Source organism: Mustela nigripes, chromosome 5 (assembly GCF_022355385.1).
Source record: "Mustela nigripes isolate SB6536 chromosome 5, MUSNIG.SB6536, whole genome shotgun sequence".
Taxonomy (NCBI): domain Eukaryota; kingdom Metazoa; phylum Chordata; class Mammalia; order Carnivora; family Mustelidae; genus Mustela; species Mustela nigripes.
The window spans coordinates 25,444,980-25,468,014 of NC_081561.1; the positions used below are offsets into that span (position 1 = coordinate 25,444,980).

At 43.5% G+C, this 23,035-nt stretch overlaps 2 protein-coding genes across 5 annotated transcripts in view; both read left to right on the top strand.

Annotated features, from left to right (window-relative positions):
- Positions 1–18,362, top strand: part of ZKSCAN8 (zinc finger with KRAB and SCAN domains 8) — a 20,692-nt gene extending 2,330 nt beyond the window's left edge. The window contains exons 2-7 of one of the 2 annotated variants that reach the window (XR_009404371.1): positions 3,837–4,357; positions 4,972–5,110; positions 7,235–7,326; positions 7,632–7,755; positions 8,294–10,028; positions 18,281–18,362. Coding sequence is in view for 1 of the 2 variants with exons in the window: in XM_059399636.1 (XP_059255619.1) it covers positions 3,941–4,357; positions 4,972–5,110; positions 7,235–7,326; positions 7,632–7,755; positions 8,294–9,255 (1,734 nt within the window). In the remaining variant the exon portion in view is untranslated. Of the gene's footprint in view, positions 1–3,836; positions 4,358–4,971; positions 5,111–7,234; positions 7,327–7,631; positions 7,756–8,293; positions 14,390–18,280 lie in introns of those variants that run through there. The other variant, XM_059399636.1, reaches the window with a different exon arrangement.
- LOC132017711 (zinc finger protein 239-like) overlaps positions 18,343–23,035 on the top strand; it is a 16,313-nt gene continuing 11,620 nt past the window's right edge. For all 3 annotated transcript variants that reach the window (XM_059399677.1, XM_059399678.1, XM_059399679.1), the window contains exon 1: positions 18,343–18,428. The gene's annotated coding sequence lies outside the window, so the exon portion shown is untranslated. The remainder of the gene's footprint in view (positions 18,429–23,035) is intronic.

A 23,035-nucleotide genomic window follows, 5' to 3' on the forward strand; every position in this document is an offset into this window, starting at 1 on the left:
AGAGAGAGAGAGAGAGAGAGGGAAGCAGGCTCCCTGCTGAGCAGAGAGCCCGATGCGGGACTCGATCCCAGGACCCTGAGATCATGACCTGAGCCGAAGGCAGCGGCTTAACCCACTGAGCCACCCAGGCGCCCCTCTTTGTTGAAAGATTTTAAAGTCATGACATGTATTACATATTTGTTAAAACAGTCTCTCTAGCACATTATTAATTTCATAGGGTGACATAACTATAACAAAGTATCACAAGTTGGGTGGCTTAACACAGCAGAAATCTATTCTCTCACAGTTATGGATGCCAAAAGTCCAAAGTCAAGGGGTTGGTAGGGCTATGCTCTTCTAGCTTCTGGTTGTTACTGGCATTCCTTGGCTTGTGGCTGCCTAACTCCTGATCTCTGCCTCTGTAGTCACATAGTTTTCTTCTGTGTCTGTGTTCACATGGCCCTGTCTTCATATGTCTCAATCTCTGTGTCTCTTCTCTTAAAAGTATACCAGTCAGACTGTCTAAAGCCCTTCTCTACTCTAGTATAACCTCAATTAACATGATTACATCTGCAAAGACCCTACTTCTAAATAAGGTGACATTCACAGGGATCAGGGGTTAGGACCTCAGCATAATCTTTTTGGGAGCACACAGTTCAACTTGCAGCAGGCAGCAGTGTGGAGCACAAATGGGATAAAAGAATAACCAAAAGGCAGGAAGACCACTTACCCACTTTAAGTGCCAGTGAGAGGTGATGTCTGTTACCAAAGATAAAGGCCATAGGACATATCCCACAAAGAAATAGGACCCTATTAGTGAACTCTTTGGACCTCCAGGTTCGTATCCAAACCTTGCTTTTCAGCAAATATAGATATATTCTGTGTTAGGTATTATAAATAATGGCTTTTGCATATTCTTCAATTCGATCAATAAAATAAAAGATATAGATCTGTACTCATTGGGAATATACAATTTCTTGCAACTAATAATATATAACTACAAGAAAAGTAAAAAAAAAGTTAAAAAAAAAACAGGTTATGGGACACCTGGGTGGCTCAGGGTTAAAGCCTCTACCTTTGGCTCAGGTCATGATCCCAGGGTCCTGGGATTGAGCCCTGCATTGGGCTCTCTTCTCAGCAGGGAGCCTGCTTCCTCTTCTCTCTCTGCCTGCCTCTCTGCCTACTTGTGATCTCTCTCTGTCAAATAAATAAATAAAACCTTAAAAACAACAAGTTATGCATCTTTTCTATGAATATGATGAGTGAGAGAATACATTTTCCAATTTTGTATTAGCATATTCCTAAAATAAAAATCACTTGACCATCACAAATAAAGTAAAATAATAAAACATTTATGCAACAAGTATAAGGAAGAGGGCAATCACTTCCAAGTGGAGTCATCAAGAAAGGATTTTACTTGATTTTTTTTTTTTTTTTAAAGTAAGCTCTACGCCCAATGTGGTGCATGAACTCACGGACCTGACATCAAGAGTCACATGCTCTTCCAACTGAGCCAGCCAGGCACTCCAGGAAAGGATTTTAAAGGAGAAAACATTTTATTTTGTCCTTTAAGAATATGTAGTTTGGACACTAACAAAAGCAATCAGGGAAGACTTAAATAAATGGAGAGACAGACTGTGTTTACAGAATGGAGATTAAAATGTCAGTGAGCTATAGATTCAGCGCAGATCCTAGTCCAGGATTTCTTTTTGTAGGAATTTATATCAGAAGTCAATGGAATTAGAAAAATTAAAACAGGGCGCCTGGGTGGCTCAGTCGTTGTGTGGCTGCCTTTAGCTCGGGTCATCACCCCAGGATCCTGGGATCTAACCCGGAGTTGGGCTCTCTTCTCAGTGAGAGGCCTGCTTCTCTCTCTCCTACTCCCCCTCCTTGTGTTCCGTCTCTAGCCATGTCTCTCTCTGTGTCAAATAAACAAAATCTTAAAAAAAATTTTTTTAAACAATTTTTAAAATTCACAATAAAGTTGCAGAACTTTAGTACTTGATTTCAAGATTTTGAAAGCCACAGTAATCAAGACAGCTTGGTTTGGTGAAAGGATAAAGGTGTAGGTCAGTGGAACAGAACAGAGATTCCAGAAATAGATCCACGCATACATGGCCAATTGATTTTAGACAAAGACGAGCAAAGATAATTCAGTGGGTAAGAGTAATCTTTTCTGCAAATGGCGCTGGAACAATTTGGTATCTGTGTGCTGTTCACCCTTCAAACTCTGTCTATGTAAGAATTAACTCAGAATTTGGGGCGCCTGCCTGGCTCATACTCTTCAGGTGGAGTGTACAACTCTTGATCTTGGGATCGTGAGTTTGAGCCTCAGGCTGGGTGTAGATTTTACTTAAAAAAGCAAACCTCCCCCAGAACCCCTCAAAATGGATCATAGACCTAAGGTAAAACTTAAACTATAAAACTTTTAGAAGGAAACAGGAGGAAATCTTTGTGACCGTGGATTAAGCAAAGGTTTCTTAAATATGACCCCAAAAGCACAATCCCTAAAAGAAAAAAAAGTTGACCAGTTTGACTTCAAAAAGTTAGGATTTCTGTTCTTCGAAAGGCACTGTTGAAGGTATGAAAAGGAGGAAATACTTGCAAGTCATATATCTTATAAAGGCCTTGTATCCAGAATATATAAGGAATCCTCAAACTCAAAAGAGAACTAATTTTGAAAACAGACAAAAGTTTTTGAGCAGACACTTCACCAAAGATCTACGGATGGCAAATACGTATGTGAAAGGATGCTTGACATTATTGGTCAGAAGGAAAATGCAAATCATAGTGAGATACCATTACACACTCAGATATCTAAAATTAAAAATAAAACAATATCAATTGTTTGTCAGGATATGAAGCAATAGCTGTTCTCACATACTGATGGTGAATTGCAAAGTGTTACAGTCACTTTAGAAAACAGTTTTGCAGTTTCTTATAAAGTTATACAAATGCCTACTATATGACCCAGCGGTTTTACTTTTAGATATTAACCCAGGTGAAATGAAAACATGTTCACACAAAAACCCATAGTAGATACTCATAGTGGCTTTGCTTGTAATCATCAAAAATTGAAAATGCCTTGAGATTATCTCTCAATTCAGAATGGATAAACATACATCCATATAAGGAATAAACTGCTGGTACATTCTATAGCATTGATGACCTCATATGTATTATGCTAAGTGAAAGATGTCAGACTCAAAAGACTACCTACTGTGTGCTTTTATTTATAAAAGGTCATTAGTGTGTGGGACTAGACTTGGGTCACAGGTGTGTTAGGGCATTTAGGTTCCTTGGAGAGGCAGGACCAGTGCTCCAAAGAGAGTTGTAGAGGGAGATAAGGTCCCCAGCGGAAGTGGTTAGCCTTGAGACGGGGGGTGGGGGAGGATGGAGAGCACAGTAGGATAATGACTCCGGTGGAGAAGAGCCTATGGTGTTAGGACGGTTCTAGACAATACCCTGAGCTAGATTATACAGAGATTCATCTATTGAGTGTGAGGGCTAAGTTGAGAGCTGAAATGGGTAGAAATGGTATTGCTGGGGTAGCAAATGCTGAAAGTTCATCAGCATCATTTGAGGACCAGCTGAGGTTAAGTGCAGATCTTCAGTTAGACCCAGTCTGCATGGTTTCCTGACTTTGCTGTATACCACATCCCCAGAGAGAGGAAGCAGAAGGAAGGGAATATTGCCCTGATGGGTGTTCAGTGTGGCAGGAAGCTAAGGAGGTAGGGAGTTACTTCCGGAACGGTGGAGAGGATCACTTAAATGACTGAGCCACGAGGGACATGCTGTGGTAAGAAGCTGGTTAAGGTGTCTTAGTAAACTTGTCTTGCTTTAATATTGTTTGGCAGTTTCTCTACCCCAAGTATTGCCCTGACTGAAGAGCTCCTTGAAAGGTTCTTGAGAAGATAAAGAAGGTAGTGGGGAAGAGCCTCCGGAGCTGCTCCAGCCCTAAATGGCAGCAGAATCAAGAAAGTTGTTAGCCCCGTCCCCATCTGACCAAGCTCCTGAGGGAGACCTTGTCATCGTCAAGGTAGAGGAAGATCATGGCTGGGACCAGGAATCCAGTCTGCATGAAAATAACCCTCCCGGCCAAGAGCTGTTCCGCCTGCGCTTCAGGAAGTTATGCTACCAGGAGACGTTAGGGCCCCGAGAAGCTCTGATCCAACTCCGCGCACTTTGCCATCAGTGGCTAAGGCCGGATTTGAACACCAAGGAGCAGATCTTGGAGCTGCTGGTGCTGGAGCAGTTCCTGACCATCCTGCCCGAGGAGCTGCAGACGCTGGTGAAGGAACATCAGCTGGAGAATGGAGAGGAGGTGGTGACCCTGCTGGAGGACTTGGAAAGGCAGATTGACATACTAGGGCGGCCGGTAAGCAGAAGGAGGTGTGCGCGCTGGGACTGGGAGGTCTGGAAGCGGCCTGGAGGGACATGAGCTCTGCAGCAGGAGAATAAATGCCTGTCGTCCCGTTTCTGTTGTAGGAGGATGGACACAGCTCTAGCTCAGCGTGGCTTGTATCTGTAGAGTTTTTTTTATTTTTGCGAAGGCTGTGTGTACATTTTTTATCCTCATAACACCCTTGCGACTATGATTGTTCCTGTTTGCCAGGTGGGAAACTGCTACACAGAGGGCCTCAGTTACTTGAATTTCTCTGGGCGCTCAGAAAGGCAGATCTTAGACCAGAACTCAGGTTTCATTGGTGTTACCAAAAGTTTTTTCTGTCTAATAGCCCTGCTTTAAGTGTCCGTTTATCACTCTTCCCATGCCTTGCAAGTGCAAAAGGCAGGAAGGACGTCAGCAGAAATGATGCCTTTCGGTGCTAATTGATATGTTTGTTTGTGTTCTCACTGCCCTTAGGAAGTAGATGAAATTCTTCTCCTTTTAACAAGCACATAGCCCTGTTGTTGTGCTCTTGGTCCTCGTAATGTTGTTCGCTTCCTTGCATGAAGGAATTTCTTGTAATGCAGCTGTCCCATTGTCCTCAGGTCCCAGCCCGTGCACATGGACATGGACTCTGGGAGGAGGTGGTGCATTCAGAGTCTGCACCAGAACTTCCAGATGCTCCGCTCCGATCTGTGACAACCCAGCACAAATCTCCAGTGCCCCAAGGGCCGCAAGAGAGAGGTGAGGGGCCAGATTTCATTGACAAGGAGAGAGTAGAAAAGAAAGTGCCTGTTGAGTTCCTAGAAAACCAGGAAGTGGAATTTTTGTTTACAGACCAGTCCTAGGATCTGGGTTTGAATGTTTATCTAGGCTTCAAAGACAGACTGTCGGTCCCGTTGGTAAATTCATGAACAAATGAAAGAACTCGGGGATTTTTATATCTTCACACATTTCTTTATCCCAGTGTAGTAACAACAGAGGTGTTTTGGGGGTTTTGCTGGAATCATGCCACTTTCCTTGTAACTGTTTCAGTCTATAACTCCTCACACTAAAACATTGTCTTGGATAGCCACAATAAACGCATCACAGTTAGGAGATGTCATGCTGATCCAGTACTAACAGCTCATATTTCTGTTGCCAGTTGTCCCAGTAATGTTCTCTGGAGTCCAGGCCAAGAGTACCCTTTGCAGGCAGTTACCGTGTCTCTTTAGACTCCTTTAATTTGGAATAGCTCCTCAGCCTTTCTTTGCCTTTCATGACTTTGACATTCTTGATGAATACAGGTTGGTTATTTCACAGAGTGGCTGCAGTTTGGGTTTGTGTGACGTTTCCTTAACACATAAATTCCAGTTGTATGTGTGTGGCTGGAGCACCCCGGCAGGGCCGTTGCCTCCTTTGCCGCCGCACCACAGGAATTTGTCCTGTTACTCGTGTTGGCATCTTTGATGACTTGGTTAAAATTATTCTTGCTAGGTTAATCACTGTAAAGTTACTATTTTTCCCTTTGTAATTAGTAAGTAATTTGTGGAGAGATACTCTTGAGTGTGTTTAAGTATCTGGTCCTCATCAAACTTTTATTGCTAAAACATGAGTTTAATTTTCATTGATGCTGCTTGAATGAATCAGTGATGACTAAGACTTACCAAATGATGATTTTCTGTGTCATGCCTTCTACATTTATGTGTTGTGATAGAGAGTGTTCCCTCCTCCCTATTTTATTTTATTTGTTAGTATGGACTCATAAGGTCTTATTTTATTCCAGAAATAAAATACCTATATGTGTCTTTATTTAGTCACAGTCTTTATTTTGATGCATAAATTGTCTCAGATTTGGTCAGAGGAGGCCCCTTCAGTCTGGCTCCTCCAACCTTTTGGATTTCCCCATCATTTTTTGAGAACTTCTTACCTTCTTGCAGAACAAGATGTTCTAGTCTCCTCTCATACTTGCTCCACATTCCTTTTTTTTTTCATTTATGTGATTTATAGTAGTTTGTTCCATGTAAACTGATTTTTAATATTTGAGTTAGTAATATGGCTATTGTCTAAAGTTCTAAAGCCTATTGCCCAAGATGCAGTAGTCTGTTAATTTTGGTATTGCAATGTCTGACATCTGTAGGAAGCAGATAGTGGCAGTCATGGTAGACATTTCAGAGAGGTAATAGAGTTAACAGAGATAAATTGGTTCTCATATTCCATTTGCCAATGAGATGAGGACTTAAAAGAAACACCATACAGAGGCACAAGGATAGAAAGTAGCTTTGGTGAGAAAGAAGAACTGTAAAGCAGTTCCTATTAGGAAACCAGTAGTCAGGGTCACCTGGGCAGCTCAGTCATTTAAGCACCTGCCTTCAGCTCAGGTCAGGTCATGATCTCAGGGTCCTGGGATTGGCTCTCTGTTCAGCAGGGAGTCTGCTTCTCCCTCTTCCCCCTGCTCTTGCTCTCTGCCTCTCACAAAATAAATTTTAAAAATAATAAAAATCTTAAAAAGTAAATCAGTACTCTATTTTTGACATGTAACTTCAGGCTGAGTAGGACATCAAAGTGCTGTCTTCTATGCAGCCATAGGTATAGACCCAGAGCCCAAGATATAAGCATTCTATTTTATACTTTTTATTTTTTAAAGATTTTTTTTTTTTAAAGTTTATTTAAGGAACCTCTGTACCTAGCGTGGGATTTCAACTTACGACCCTGAGATGCAGACCTGCATGTTCCTACTGAGCCAGCCCGGGGTCCATCAGCATTTTATGTGCAAAATCTGTGGCAAGCACATGTTCTGAAATACAAGCATCTTTAGAATGGGTTAGCGCTGGCTGCTGCAGCTGCGGGACAGCACTGGTCTCACTCAGCTCCTTTCTCCTCTCTTAGCCATCTCTACTTCTCAGAGTCCTACCCCTTCCCAGAAGGGAAGTCCTGGAGACCAGGAGATGACAGCAACACTTCTCACAGCAGGGTTCCAGGTGAGTTGTACCCCTCCTCCCTGAAACCCGGTAGCTCCGCTTGACAGCGTGGGTGGCATCTACCTTCTGTCTGCACTCTGTACTCGTACTGACCAGGAATTGTCCCAGATTCTTTTTGCTTGTTTCTTGATTTTCCCTAACCCCAGTAAATCTGGTGCATTTCTCTCCTCTTCCAAGCTTCTTGAGATCGCTTTACACAGTACGTCCCACCTCTTGATCCTCTCCAAGCCTGGCGGACCTCCGATGCTCTGGGCTGGGGCTATGGAACATTGCCAGTCCCTCATGGGGATTTTGTTTTCTTTCAGACTTTAGAGAAGATCGAAGACATGGCTGTGTCCCTAATTCGAGAGGAGTGGCTTCTTGATCCATCGCAGAAGGATCCCAGTAGAGATAATAGGCCAGAGAATTACCGAAACATGTTCTCCCTGGGTAAGGAGAGCTCTGGTTATTGTTATCAGTTAAGGTGTTTTGTTTCGTTGTTATGTGATGGTAGCTGTGAGCTTTCTGAAAGACATTGTTGAATTCAAACTTAGTTCCTGAGGAACTAACAGAGAGAAACAGTGCTATAAAGTGGACTTCAGCTCTCCAAGCCAGGATGTACCTTGGCTACTGTTATGTGCCGTGGGACTCATTTTTTCTGCTCCCAGTCCCATGAAATCTTTACCTGGATTTTACCCTGTTAAGCTCGTTGTGCTCCACCCTTTCAGTGACTGTGGCTTTTTTCCATTTCTGCCCCCCCACCTCACAAACCCCACTTCGTTCCTGGCACTTCTTCCCCATTTGGCCTGTGGTACTTGTGTTTGACCCTGCTTGCTTCTCCTTCTGTATTGTGACAGCATTTGGAGGCAGGTGGCAGCTTTGTGTGTCCTGCCAGTTTTCCATGTATATTTCCCTGATGTTCGATTCCTTTTTAACATAGAGAATAGAAAGTGACATTGGCTTGATGTTTGCCCCATTTTAATTTCAGGTGGTGAGACCAGGAATGAGAACAGGGAATTATCTTCGAAACAGGTAATATCTACTGGACTCCAACCACATGGAGAGACAGCTGCCAAATGCAACGGGGATGTTATCGGGGGTCTTGAGCATGGAGAAGCCCGAGATCTTCTGGGCAGATTAGAGAGGCAGCGGGGAAATCCCACCCAGGAGAGACGACATAAATGTGATGAATGTGGGAAGAGCTTTGCTCAGAGCTCGGGCCTTGTTCGCCACTGGAGAATCCACACTGGGGAGAAACCCTATCAGTGTAATGTGTGTGGTAAAGCCTTCAGTTACAGGTCAGCCCTTCTTTCCCATCAGGATATCCACAACAAAGTAAAGCGCTATCACTGTAAGGAGTGTGGTAAAGCCTTCAGTCAAAACACAGGCCTGATCCTGCACCAGAGAATTCATACTGGGGAGAAGCCGTATCAGTGCAATCAGTGTGGGAAGGCTTTCAGTCAGAGTGCGGGCCTTATTCTGCACCAGAGAATCCACAGTGGGGAGAGACCCTATGAATGTAATGAGTGTGGGAAGGCTTTCAGTCATAGCTCTCACCTCATTGGACATCAGAGAATCCACACCGGGGAGAAGCCCTATGAGTGTGATGAGTGTGGGAAAACCTTCAGGCGGAGCTCACATCTTATTGGCCATCAGAGAAGCCACACTGGGGAAAAACCCTACAAATGCAATGAGTGTGGGAGGGCCTTCAGTCAGAAGTCAGGCCTTATTGAACATCAGAGAATCCACACTGGAGAAAGACCCTATAAATGTAAAGAATGTGGGAAAGCTTTCAATGGGAACACGGGCCTCATACAGCATCTGAGAATTCACACAGGGGAGAAGCCCTATCAATGTAATGAGTGTGGGAAAGCCTTTATTCAGAGATCAAGTCTCATTCGGCATCAGAGAATCCACAGTGGAGAAAAATCTGAATCCATAGGAGTTTAGGAACAAAGCACAGTCCTAGTTTGGGCATTATTCCACATTAGAGAAACCACATGCTGGTGAGGGCTCTTTCAGTGTAGTAAAAAGAAAGTGTGTCATCACTGCAACCTCACCAGAGTCAGAACGGATCGTCGTGGCGGATTAGAGTAGCTCTTCAGTAGTCTGGGCCAGTGCCTTGGTGAGGTGAGTTAGCTTGACTGTCCGGGGAGGTGTCTGAGGGAGTGGAGCTCCTGATGGCCTGATGTATCCTTTAGAAACAAAATAGCATTAGAGCAAGTTGCTTGTCATGGAGGCACTTAATTCTGTCTTTTGAGGAGTAGTTGTAGGTTTTGAGAGAGGCTACTCCTGGTTCCTCTGCTTCCTCCCGTCTCCTGTGATCCCCTTCCCCCGTTTACCTCCCTGAGGTGCACTTGTGCTGCAAATCTGATCTGAGAAGCCACTTTAGAGTTTGAAGCAGCCTCTGTGTGAAGTTTATTTTGTACTTAGCTTCCTAAGAACCTAGTTCTAGGGAAAATTTTTACAGACACTTAATGTATTTTTTGCTTAAGTGTGCGTTTTGTTTTATTCTGATGTTCCTGATAGTCAGTGGAAACCCATATTCCCACGCAAACTCAGAATGCTATATTTTTAACAGCACTGCAGCATTTTTCTTCATATCTCACCTTCCCTGACTCCAATGAGTCACTGAGCGTCCATACGTATCCTTCACCACCCCCAGCCCCCGTACGTGTGTCCGCAAAGGAGGTGATGGTTGTGGGAATGAAGCAGAGAAAGAGGTGAGTGGAGACTCAGCCTGGCTGCTCTTGAGCTCGGGTGGTTGTACCTTGTGGTGACTTGTGGCTCTCCTTTCCACCTTCCCACGGTACACTGTGGTGCACAGAGGTGGTGACACTGTCCTAGTTACTGCATCACATGGGAGAAAGGGGAGACAGAGGTGCTTGAAGAAGACCTAAAAATCCTTACAAAGAATGTACACACAGCTCGCCTGGCGCATTACAGCACTGCCCTCTCAGGTTCTTACCAGTCTGCACAAACCCCTGACAGGACGGTCTGTCACTCCTGTCGTCCCCCTGCTCCCACCTCGTCAGATGGCCTTAGCGCCTCACCCTTCATTCTCCATCTGTTTCTTGCCATTAGCTCTGTGTGTCTCCGTGGCAATCTGTCGAATACTTCCCTCACAGCTCCTCATCTTCTAAATTCTGTTGTACTCTATGATGTAATCCAGCAGACACAGTATCTTAACTCATCATCACCAGGCACTATCTTTCTTGGAGGCTTTCAGTGTACCAAAGGATATTCGGTAAAGTGACAAGGTTGGGTTAAATAACATACCAGACTCTGCATCCAAACATGGTTTGTCCTTTAAATTTGGCACTTGATCCATCTTTATGACTTGGACCTCTGAGTAACATCTCATTTTTGACCACTGCCCACTTGTTCATCACATTTGGACTGGAGTTACTTTTGGCTCTTTTCCAAAATCAGCTTTCAGAATTGGAATTGATTCCACTAATCCTATTCAGGAGACTAGGATGCACGCCAGGAGAAGTTACACAACTTCACACTGACTGTACTCAACAGGAAGAACACTTACTAACATGTATTGATGTTTTTCAAAAGGTCATAAAATCTTTCATCATAAAGGTCTGCCTTTTGGGTCATGAATTCCTTCTCTATAAAATCCCCTCTCTGACCCACTGTGGTCCACCCTGATCACTAACAACATCACCCCTGTTTCACTGAGTGAGTGATACCCGTCTGTCATTTGTCATCGTGGCTTCCTTGGTTAACTTTCTCAGAACAGTGCTTTCCATTATCCTTTGTTTTCTTATCCTATTTTTTTTTCTTTTGGCCTATAGGTTCCCTTGCACTTGAAGGGAATTCCATTCCTCATTCCCTTGTACTTGAAAATTCAAGAAACCAGAAATAAATCTGGTAGTTTCTAGATCCTTGCTCTCTGCTTCAGTTGTGCCTTTACCCTCTGTAAGATACCAGTTCTGCCAGTGCTGCCTGTGTGCAGATACTGTTTAGGACGGGTACACCGTCAGAGGGATAATATGTGCACACATCCACACAGTCCTCCCACGTAGTTCTGAGGAGCACTTGTCTTCTATTCTGGTAAAAGCTCTCAGAACAACATACTGAAATGCCTGTAAGAGTACCAGCTAACATCTCTCTACTCACAGTAATGTGTAGTCATGCTACTTAAATCTATAATTACTAAGCATCTGGCAGGAATTCAGAGAAAATAAAATATGCCTAGAAAGATTAGTGTGATGCTGGGAAGAATAAGGAAAGACTGTGACAGGCACCTGGGTGGCTCAATGGATTAAGCCTCTGCCTTAGGCTCAGGTCCTGATCTCAGGGTCCTGGGATCGAACCCCATGTCAGGCTCTCTGCTCAGCGGGGAGCCTGCTTCCCCCGCTCTCTCTGCCTGCCTCTCTGCCTACTTGTGATCCCTCTCTCTTTCTCTTTGTCAAATAATTAAATCTTTAAAAAATAAAAAAAAGGAAAGACTGTGACTTGAAGGAACTATCAAGGTTGGTTTAGCCCACATACAAAAATGGCCGCATAGTGTAAGAAGGTAGAAAAGGCTGTTGTTTCTTTGGGGGCACATGTAGAAGTCCATTCTTGGTCTCCACTTCTCACTCTTTGTACTAGAATGTTGTTGATCCATCTTTATGACCTTATCTTGATCTCCTGACTAAGTGATATGTGCTAAGTTCCTTTATATCCTGCAGATTCTATTTTTATGCTCTTCATCTGAGATGAGCTATTCACCAATACTTTCTTCTCCCATCATGATCTCATTTTAGGGCCTATCATGATAAAGTGGTTCTTCTGTAACTCTGCGGCCATTCAACTTAGTCCTAGAAGACGTGTCTTAGGTTTCAAAGATTTCTGCCATTGAGCAAGATGGCAGCACTAGAATGTGGTGGGTGATTCCCATACAGAGCAGTTAGCTTTACTCTCAGTCCTGAGCCTCTAAATACTAATAGCTGACATTTATTAAGCACTTACTGTGTGCCAAGCCATATGCTAAGCATTTCTCATGGTTCTGATAGATAATATATCCCACATTTTACAGATGATGAAATAGGCTTTAGAAGGGTGAGTGAAAAAGGCTTACAAGATTATAGAGCTGGGAAGTGACAGAGCAGGGACTCTGCCCTACAGTGCCAGGTTCTCAAGCCTGTGCTGTTGCCCACTGTGCTACCATGTCTGTAATGAACACCCTGACCCTGGCCAGCCATCTGAAAATTTGGTATCCCTGGACATAAGAGCTACTGGGGAAGGGAACGTAGAGTATCGTATAGTACAGATCCATTGCAATTACTGGAAAATTGGTTGAAAAATGTTGTTTTGATAGATACTTTTGATGTTTGTAGTACTAGAAAGTTAAGTGGTACACATAAAACATGTTTAAAAGAGTAACTTAAAAAAAAAAGTAACTCAGAGGATTAAGCAGTAATGTACAGATTCAAGTATATTTCTCCCTAAACTGCCCCAGGGAACTAGAATTGTGGAGGGAAATGTGATATCCATGTGCCATGCCAGGCCAGGCATATGGTCATTTGGGATGACAGTAAAATTTACCTACAGCATGAAGGGTAGAAAACCTTCCACTTCACTGCCATGTCCAACTGCCATTCTCTTTTTCTTCTATCACTCACAGTTTTTCAAATGTACCATCCATCACTCAACCCCATTTTCTCATTACTATACTCTTGAAACTTCTTACTGGCATTTGCACACAGTATTCCACTTAAGTGTCCTGTGGATAAATCTCAATGCCTTTTCTGAGTTCTTGTCCTTCTCGATCTATATTTCACACTCCTGAGTTTACCCTGCAACCCAGGAATTCTCTTCTTTGGCTTGTGGGGTCCTTCTTGATCATTTTCTCCAATTTCTAGCTTTTCTTTATTGGTCTTGTTTCTCCTCTCCACAGGAAATAACCCTCATGTCTTGATTTTATCCAGTATTTTTCTGTATTTACTTGTACTTACCTATTTCGATTGTTTACACTTAATCTTGTGTATTTCATTTCAGTAACTTAATATTTCCCACCCTGTGGATCAGATACCCACAGAACTTGGTATTTGAAAACAGACCTCATCATGCTTATCCCCCAGCTCCCATTTTCCTTTTAAATAGGCATTATTGCTTATCTTCTTTATCCTGAATAGACTTACTGCCGTTCATGTATGTTTGTTTGTTCTTTTTAAGTGGGCTCCATACCCAGTGTGGGGCTCAAACTCATGACTGCGATATTGAGTCCTGTGCTCTACTGACTGAGCCAGCCAGGTGCCCTGTCTTTCCTATTTCTTATCGCCATCTCAGTGTTGTCTTTGTCTTTTTCTGCTCTCCACTCTACATTCCAGTTCTTAGTTTTCTCCATGAGGCTGGATCTTTCACATTTCTCCCATCCCCTTTTAGCCTTCTGCAGATCCATATATTCTGATGCCCAGGTGATTGTAATCTCATTCTTCCAAGATTTCAAGAAATTTCAAGATTTCATTGCTTTCAGGATCCCTCTCCCCATACTTCTAAGGTGATTCTCTTCAGAATCCATTTTTAGTCCAGAACACTTGGCAGATAATTCTTATCAGAGCACTAGTGTTCCAAGTTCTACCATTATTTTGCCCTTCATGCTTAATCTGCCTCTGCCTCATTTTCTGGCATATTCAGCTCAACTCCTCTTGTTCACACTGTTGTCTTACAAGCCCTTGCCTCTGTGCCTTTCTCATGCAGTGTCTTTTGTTGAGATTGTTTTTGGCCCCAGTTCTTGTTCATCACTCCCTTCAAGCCTAGCTTCTTTGTATCTTCTGAGTGAGCGTTCCCTGACTTCTCACACTAAGACCTCCCTTGTTTGGTGCTGCCTCAGCACTTATCCTTTGAGTTTGTACTGTGGTCCATGCACTACTAATATGTTGCTTTGTAATTATTTTCTAGCACTCTGTATTGTAGTTCACATTTGTATTTATTTCCAAAATTAAATTGTAAGCTCCTTGAGGGCAGGAATGATGAATTTTACATTTGTATCTCTGCACCCCCCAGTGCCTAGTACAGTGCTGAGCACACAGTAGGTGTTTAATAAATGCTTGTCAAATCATTGTGTGGATTATTTATAGAGTTCTCTACAGAAATTTTTAAGCTGTTTTCAAGGTTATATGTCTCTCTTACCACTTTGCGCATATATCTATAACTGCCTATTCCTCAGACTAAGATTAAAAAATCCAACTTCCGGGGCACCTGGGTGGCTCAGTTGTTAAATATCTGACTTTGGCCCAGATCATGATCTCCGCGTCCATGGGATCAAGCTCCACATCCATTGCAGCATCATCAGTGCTCTTCGCTCAGTGGGGAGTCTGCGTCTCCCTTTCCCTCTCCTTTTTGCCCCTCCCCTGCCTCAGGCTCTCTCCCACCAATAAATAAAACCTTTAAAAAAAAAATCTCAGCTTTAGGAGAGTATATGCAAAAACTGAAATATGAAGCTCTCCATTTGTTTAGCCAAACTTATTTGTTTATTGAGGGAGAAAATAATAAGAAACTAGAGATTTCTGTGTTAAAGCTATCATTGCAAAAGTGCCTGAGAATAGGCTTTTATATCTGAGGTTATATCCAGTGGTTCTCAAGTGGAGAAAATTGGCAATGTCTGGAGATATTTTGGGTTGTACCATCAGTGGACAGTTGTGATGCTACTGGCATCCAGCAGATAGAGGCTAGGGATACTACTTAACATCCTGCATGCCCAAACAGCCCCCACAACAAAAGAAGTGTGTAGCTGTGTATGTTTAATAGTGCCATGAGAAGCCCTGGTCTAGATATATTTAAGATATATAGGAGAAAGAAGAGATGAATACCAGCACTGCAGTTAGAAAAATTAACTATGGCAAGCTTTAAAAGAATCTTATGTAGATATTTCATAGTATGTAAGATTAGAAAAGAAAAAACTTTAAATGATGGGAGTTCACAGCATTATACATGTTGGGGTGATGGTAAACCATAAAATGATTGAGGATGGTGTTCCAAGGTTGCTTTCAGCATCAGATCTGCATCCATCATTCTACCAAATAGGTGTTCTAGGACTACAAATCTAGTGCTAGCCTTCCCTATCTTGGCTCATTATGTAGAATCAAAGATAAAACTTCGGCAGGGGGCCTCTAACTTATAACCGACTTAGCTTTGGGGACAACACATAATCTTCAACGGTCCCTCTGGCAATCCCTCTAAACAGAATTAACTACAAGGAAGCTGCAAGCCAGAATGTTAAAGAGTTTGCCACGTAAAACACATACCCACTTGTATAAAGTTTTTAAACAGACCATCTTACATAGGAAGGCAGATACTAAGGAGAAAATGGGATTTCCTATAGTTAAAAGTGGTTTTTTTTTTTTTTTTTTAAGATTTTATTTATTTATTTGACAGACAGAGATCACAAGTAGGCAGAGAGAGAGAGGGAAGCAGGCTTCCTGCGGAGCAGGGAGCCCGATGCGGGGCTCGATCCCAGGACCCTGAGACATGACCCGAGCCGAAGGCAGCAGCCCAAACCACTGAGCCACCCAGGCACCCCTAAAAGTGGTTTTTTGACAGAGATCACAAGTAGGCAGAGAGGGAGAAGCAGGCTCTCTGCCTAGAAGAGAGCCTGATGTGGGGCTCGATCCCAGGACCCTGGGTTCATGACCTGAGCAGAAGGCAGAGGCTTTAACCCACTGAGCCACCCAGACACCCCTAAAAAGGTTTTTTAAAGAACATTAATCTTTTGCAGCCCTTTGGCACCTAAACAGATTTGAAAAGGATCAGCTTAAGTTAGACAATTGGTTTCAGTGTGTAAACACACCGAAAAAATGACTGCATTTCTCTGGTGTTTAATTATTCAAAGTCCGTAGAATGCTAGTCTGGGAAGTGATGTTCGAGATCATTTTCTAACCCATTCTGTAAGTGGAGGTCCAGAGGGGCCATGTGGTTTGCATTGGGTCAACCGTTAAAGTTGGTGGTACAGGTAGAAAGAGATCTGCTACTTTGCCCATTTCTTTTCCAGCTGGTTATACCTTCAAGTCTGAACCTTACAGTATGTTCTTAGTTTGTACTCTGCCATGGGATGGATTCATATTTAGTACCTACAACTGTAATGTTTCACTTTAGGAACTCCTTTTATCAGCTTGTATGTCCATACAAGTATACCGACTGGTGTCTTGAGTTAAATTCTTACGGAAATAGTTTGAGGGCGTTTGCTGTATTATCACAGTCAAGTTTCAAAAGGCCTGCTCTCCTGGACCTGGTCCCTAATTTAAAACAACAGAGAATCTGCAGCTCTGGTTTTCCGAGCTCCTACAGTCCCGCGTGTCGGTTTTAGGGATCCTGTAGGGCCCACCTGGAGATGTTTCAAAATTCAAGAGTCGTCCGTGCTATACTTTCAAAATCAGGAGCAGAAAGCACCTTCGCGAGAAGTGCGGCACAGGCGCTCCGGGTCTCTAAAGGGCCCGCCGGAGTTTTCGGGGGGGGGGGGCGGAAGTGCCGGGACTTCCGGTCCGCGTGCGGCGAAATGGCGGACGTTGCTCGGCGGCACCTGCAGGTGTAGCCTACCTCTCCCGGGCGGAGTCAGCTGGGGCCAGAACGTCTGTCCCTCCGGCCGCGAGGCGACGCCCAGGTGCGGCCTGGCCAGAGGGGTTTTCTCGCGTTTCGGGGCTGCTCCCTCTTGGGGTAAGCCTGGGCTTTCCTATGACCTCCCGAGGTTTATTGAGTCCCAACACCGTGCCCTCTTTGTAGACCCTCAGCTCGCCTTTCTAAAGGAAAGGGGGACACGGCGGACGACTCGAAAGGAGTTTTTAAGAGAGGCTTCGCTTGCCACTTCTTCTGCCAGGACGTTTCTCTTGAAAGCAGAGCACACCTCTACTTTGGCTTGGCGGGAGATAATCGCCCGTGCCCGAAAGCAGCCACTTTTCCATCCACTCCCGCGCAGAACCGCCTCGCAGCCACCGTGCTGCTGTTCTCTCCGGGCCCGGGAGTGCTCTGCGACGACGGCGGGGGAAGAGTCCGTGGCACAGGCCACGCGGGCTACCCCAGCAGGCGATGTGACAGCCTTTCTTTGCCAATTAGCCTCCTATTTGCGTTCTTTCCTCCCATCCCCTCGGTAGTTAGTGTAGCAGCTATGGCAGTCTTTGCTTTTTCTGTGAGTAAAATAGTGTTTCTTTTACAGAAGAAGGGCCTAAGAGGAATCTTACCAGGGGCATCTGAGTGGCTGGCTGAGATGGTTAAGCTTCTGCCTTTGGCCCACGTCATGATCCCATCGTCCTGGGATCGAGCCCACAAGGGAGCTCCCTCTGCCCAGTGGGGAGCCTGCTTCTCCCTCTCCCTCTGCCGCTCCCGCGCCCCGCCCCACTTGTGCTCTCCTATTCTGTCAAATAAATAAAATCGTAAATTTAAAAAAAAAAAAAAGAGAGAGGACTATTACCAAATTGCAGACTCCAAAACTGTGTGGCGTAAGTAGAGTTGTTTTTGCTGGTTTCAAGAATTCTGTTACCAAAAAACTCTTGTCTCAGAGCTGGTTCCAGCAGCTTGGTTGACAGTGGCTGAAGCCAGTTTCTGACCATCCTCAGGACTGAGGAGTGCCAGGCCGGTCTGGGACAGGAACCAGCAGAAGGGCAAAGGGTGGTTGGGAAAGTGGCTGTATTGGATGAACCCAGACAGCAGCAGGGGAAGGGAGAGGTATTCATTAAGTCCTCATAAAACTCTTAGTCTCTGAGGCATGTCTTTTTTATTTTTCTTCTATGTTTGAGCATGTAGGTCTAAACGCATGATTGTGGCCAAACCACTTAATCTCTCTGTGCCTCCATTTGCTCAAATGTAAATGAGGATGATAAAAGCACCTGCCTAGAATTGTTATCAAGATTATAGGGACAGAAGTAGTATCTAGATATTGGTTGTCATTATTTTTCTCTGTAACTCCCTGGGATGAGCCTGCTCTCTTGATTCAATTGTTTATATAATGATTCATTCAAATTTCTTGTGTTTAATTTTTTTCCAGGTCCCAGGTCTTGCACACATTTAAGAAGTAATGTTGCAAGAAATACCAGCTCTAGGAGCAAAGGAAGAATCACTGTCTCTTGAGCTCCTTCCCAAGAATACGCCATTGAAATATCAACCATAGGGACCCTTTACCCCACAGGAGAGTTGTAAGTGTTAAAAGTTTGACATTCTGTGGTCTTCTGAAGGCTCTGGAAGTGAGGGACCTGGGGAGATTTTTTTTTAACTTATTTAACAAGATCAGGATAAGTGTATTGTTATGAATTCTCAGCAGAATCTGATTCAAAGTGAGGGTGGAGCGAGAAGTAGGGCACCTAGCTCACAGCTGCCATTTCCACGGTATGTTATTGTTTAAGAGTTCCATGTTTGCTGCCTGTTGTCTGAGCCATAAGTTGTATATATGTTTCCCATTTTTTACTTATTTTTCTTTGAGTCTGCTTAAGGTGGTTTTGTTTCTTTTACCTTGCAGAAATTTTGGTTCTCTGTATGGAAGAGATATATACCAGGTGCCCCATTTTCCTATGGTACTTTTTATAGTTTACATTTGTAACACAACTTCAATTTATTTGGAATATTTACCTGTGTATAGACCAAGGAAGGAATCCAGTTTAACATATTTCCAGTTGATTACATTGTTCTTACCATACATTTATTGAGGATTCTACTCATTTTTTCTTACTGATTTAGTACTTTTGTTCAGTGCTAAATTTCTGCCTCTGATTCCGCCTATTTCTGGACTTTCTATTCTGTGCCATTTGTCTCACTCACCAGTATGACACTCTCCCACTGAGGCTTTATCATCTGTTTAAGATAATTTAGAATAAGTGTTCCTTCGTTGCCCTTTTTTTTTTTTTTTAAGATTTTATTTATTTACTTGACAGAGATCACAAGTCGGCAGAGAGGCAGGCAGAGGGAGAGGAGGAAGCAGGCTCCCCACAGAGTAAAGATCCGGATGTGAGGCTCAATTCCAGGACCCTGGGATCCTGACATGAGGCGAAGGCAGAGGCTTTAACCCACTGAGCCACCCAGGCACCCCCATTGCCCTCCTTTTTCACAGTTTCTCCAGGGAGTCTTGCTTACTTACTTATCTATGTGAACGTTAAAATCTACTTCTAAAAAAGTTGGTATTTTTATCGGAATAGTGTTTATAATTTAAGAAGTAGTTTCTGAGTGCTAAGTGGAAGGATTTGGGACTGCCGTGGATATGGGTTCAAATTTCATCTCTGCTGTTTGATTAGTTGTCCAACCTCAAAAAATCTGTCTGCTTCTAAGTTTTCTTATATATGAGAGAAAGACTGTAACGTCATCTTTGCGGAATTAAAGGAGATAAGAAGTGTGTACTAGGGAGCTGTTACTTAGAGGAACATGATACAACAGTGTCAGTGAGAGATGGTTCAGCTCCTAAGCCATGAAGGGTAGTGTCCACGTGACAACAAACCTGTGTCAGACTTGTGTGGAAACCTCCATAACCCACTGCACAACAGGAGCAAGGCAGCCAGATACTTTAAAAAATACACATTTGGGGGCACCTGGGTGGCTCAGTTGTTGAGCGTCTGCCTTCACCTCAGGTCATGATCCCAGGGTCCGGGGATGGAGCCCCAAATTGGACTCCCTGATCAGTAGGGAGTCCCTCTCCCGCTCCCCCTTCTTGTGTTCCCTCTCTCTCTGTGTCTCTCTCTGTCAAATAAATAAATAAATAAAATCTTTTTAAAAAATACATGTTTATATAAAGAAACATTCAAAGTCACAACAAACTAATAAAAATGCTTACTTCTTGGGTGGTAAACTGAGGAGGATCTTGGTGGAAACAAGACTTTCTAATTGTCTTTTTAGAGCATTTTGACTTTTCAACGGGTATATTAGCCTATTCAAAAACACTCATTTTTAAAATTTTTATCTTTTTTAATTCCAGCTAGTTAACCTACAGTATTATACTCGTTTCAGGTGTATAAGAGTGAATCCTCGATTCTGTACACCGTCAGGTGCTCATCATGGCAAATGTACTCTTTGATCCCCATCACCTGTTTAACCCATCTCCCCACCCCCTCCTCCGGTAGCCATCATTGTGTTCTCTGTGATAAAGAGTCTGTTTCTCGATTTGTCTCTTTCTCTTATCTTCCCTTTGTTTTATATTTCTTAACTTCCACATATGAGTAAAATCATGCTGTATTTGTCTTTCTCTCCACTTAGAATAGTATACTCTCTAGTTCCATCCATGAAGTTGCAATTGGCGAGGTTTTGTTCATCTTCTGGCTGAGTAATATTCCATTATGTATATATACAGACATTTCTTCTTTACCCATTCATCAGTCAGTGGCCATTTGGGCTCCATACTCTGGCTGTTGGAGACGATGCTGCTTAAACATCGGGGTGCCTGTATCTCTTTGACTCAGTGTTTTTGTATTCTCCAGGTAAATACCCAGCAGTGCGATTGCTGGGTTGTAGGGGAGCTCTGTTTTCTACTTTGTGAGGAACCTCCATACTGTTTTCCAGAGTGGCTGCACCAGCTTGCATTCCCACCAGTAGTGTAGGAGGGTTCCCCTTTCTCTGTTTCCTCATTAACCTTTGTTGTTTCCTGACTTGTTAGTTTTAGCCGTTCTGACTGGTATGAGGTAGTATCTCATTGTGGTTTTGATTTGCGTTTCCCTGATGATGAGTGATGTTGAGCATCTTTTTTTTTCTTTTTTAAGATTTATTTGTTTATTTTAGAATGAGAGCACAAGGAGGAGGGGGCAGCAGGAGAGAGAATCTCAAGCAAAATCCATACTGAGCAGGGCTCAATATTATGACACTGAGATCAGGACCTGAATCAAAACCAAGAGTCAGACCCTTAACTGACTGCGCCACCCCAGAGCCCTTGAGCATCTTTTCATGTGTCTATTGGCCACATATGTATCTTTTTTTTTTCAGTTCTAATTTTTTTTTTTTTTTAAGATTTTATGTATTCAGGGACGCCTGGGTGGCTCAGTTGGTTAAGCAGCTGCCTTCGGCTCAGGTCATGATCCCGGCGTCCTGGGATCGAGTCCCACATCGGGCTCCTTGCTCCACGGGGAGCCTGCTTCTCCCTCTAACTCTGCCTGCCACTCTGTCTGCCTGTGCTCGCTCTCGCTCTCTCTCTCTGACTAAATAAATTAAAAAAAAAAAAAAAAATTTTAAAAAAAAAATATAAAAAAAAAAAAAAAAAAAGATTTTATGTATTCAAGGGAGACAGCAGGAACTGGGCAGGGGAGGCAAAGGGAGAGGGAGAAGGTGACTTCCCACTGAGCAGGGGGCCCGATGCAGGGCTTAACCCCAGGACCCTGAGATCATGACCTGAGCCAAAGGCAGATGCTTAACCCACTGAGCCACCCAAGCACCCCAAGGCCACATGCATATCTTTGGACAAATGTCTGTTCATGTCTTCTGTCCAATTTTTAATTGGATTATTTTGTTGCTGTTGTGTAAGTTCTCTAAAGATTGTGGTTACTAGGATCGAGTCCCGCATCGGGCTCTCTGCTCCGCAGGGAGCCTGCTTCCCTCTCTCTCTCTGCCTGCCTCTCCATCTACTTGTGATTTCTCTCTGTCAAATACATAAATAAAATCTAAAAAAAAAAAAAAAAAGATTGTGGTTACTAGCTGTTTATCTGATACAGCATTTGCAAATATATTCTCCTATTCCATAGCTTGCCTTTTAGCTTTGTAGATTGCTTCCTTTGCTGTGCAGAAGCTTTTTGTTGTGATGTAGTCCCAATAGTTCATTTTTGCTTTTGTTTCCCTTGCCTCAGGAGACATATCAAGTAAGAAGTTGTTACCGCCAATGTCAAAGAAGTTACTGCCTGTGTTCTCCTGTAGGCTTTTGACGGTTTTCTATCTCACATTTAGGGCTTTCGACCACTTTGAATTTATTTTTGTGTGCAGTGTAAGAAAGTGGTCCAGTTTCATTCTTTTGCATGTGGCTATCCAATTTTCCCAACATCATTTGTTAAAGAGATTGTCTTTTTCCTACTGGATATTCTTTCCTGCTGTGTCAAAGATTAGTTGTCCATATAGGTATGGGTCCATTTCTGGGTTTTCTGTTCTGTTTCATTGACTGTGTGTCTATTTTCTTGATGACTACAGCTCTGTGATATAACTTGAAGCCTGGAATTGTGATGCTTCCCGCTTTGCTTTTCTTTTCAAGATTGCTTTTAATGTTGGGGGTCTTTTGTGCTCCCATACAAACTTAAGAATAGTTTGTTCTATTTCTGTGGAAATGCTGTTGGTTTTTTGATAGGGATTGCATTAAATGTGTAGATTGGGGGCGCCCGGGTGGCTCAGTGGGTTAAGCCTCTGTCTTCGGCTCAGGTCATGATCCCAGGGTTCTGGGATCGAGCCCCATATCGGGCTTTCTGCTCAGCAGGGAGCCTGCTTCCCCCCCATCCCACCCCCTTGCCTGTCTCCCTGCCTACTTGTGAGCTCTCTCTGTCAAATAAATAGATACTTTTAAAAAAAAAAAAAAAGTGTAGATTGCTTTGGGCAGTATAGACGTGTGTTGTTGTTTTTTTTAAGATTTTATTTATTTGACAGAAAGAGCCAGAGAACACAAGCTGGGGGTGGGGTGGCAGGGCGGGTAGGTAATGGCAGAGGGAGAGGGAGAAGCAGGCTGCCCTCCAAACAGGGAGCCCGATGTGGGGCTCAGTTCCAGGCCCCTGGTATCATGACCTGAGCCAGAGGCAGATGCTTAACCGACTGAGCTACCCAGGCGCCCCTGTAGTCTAGACATTTTACAATATTTGTT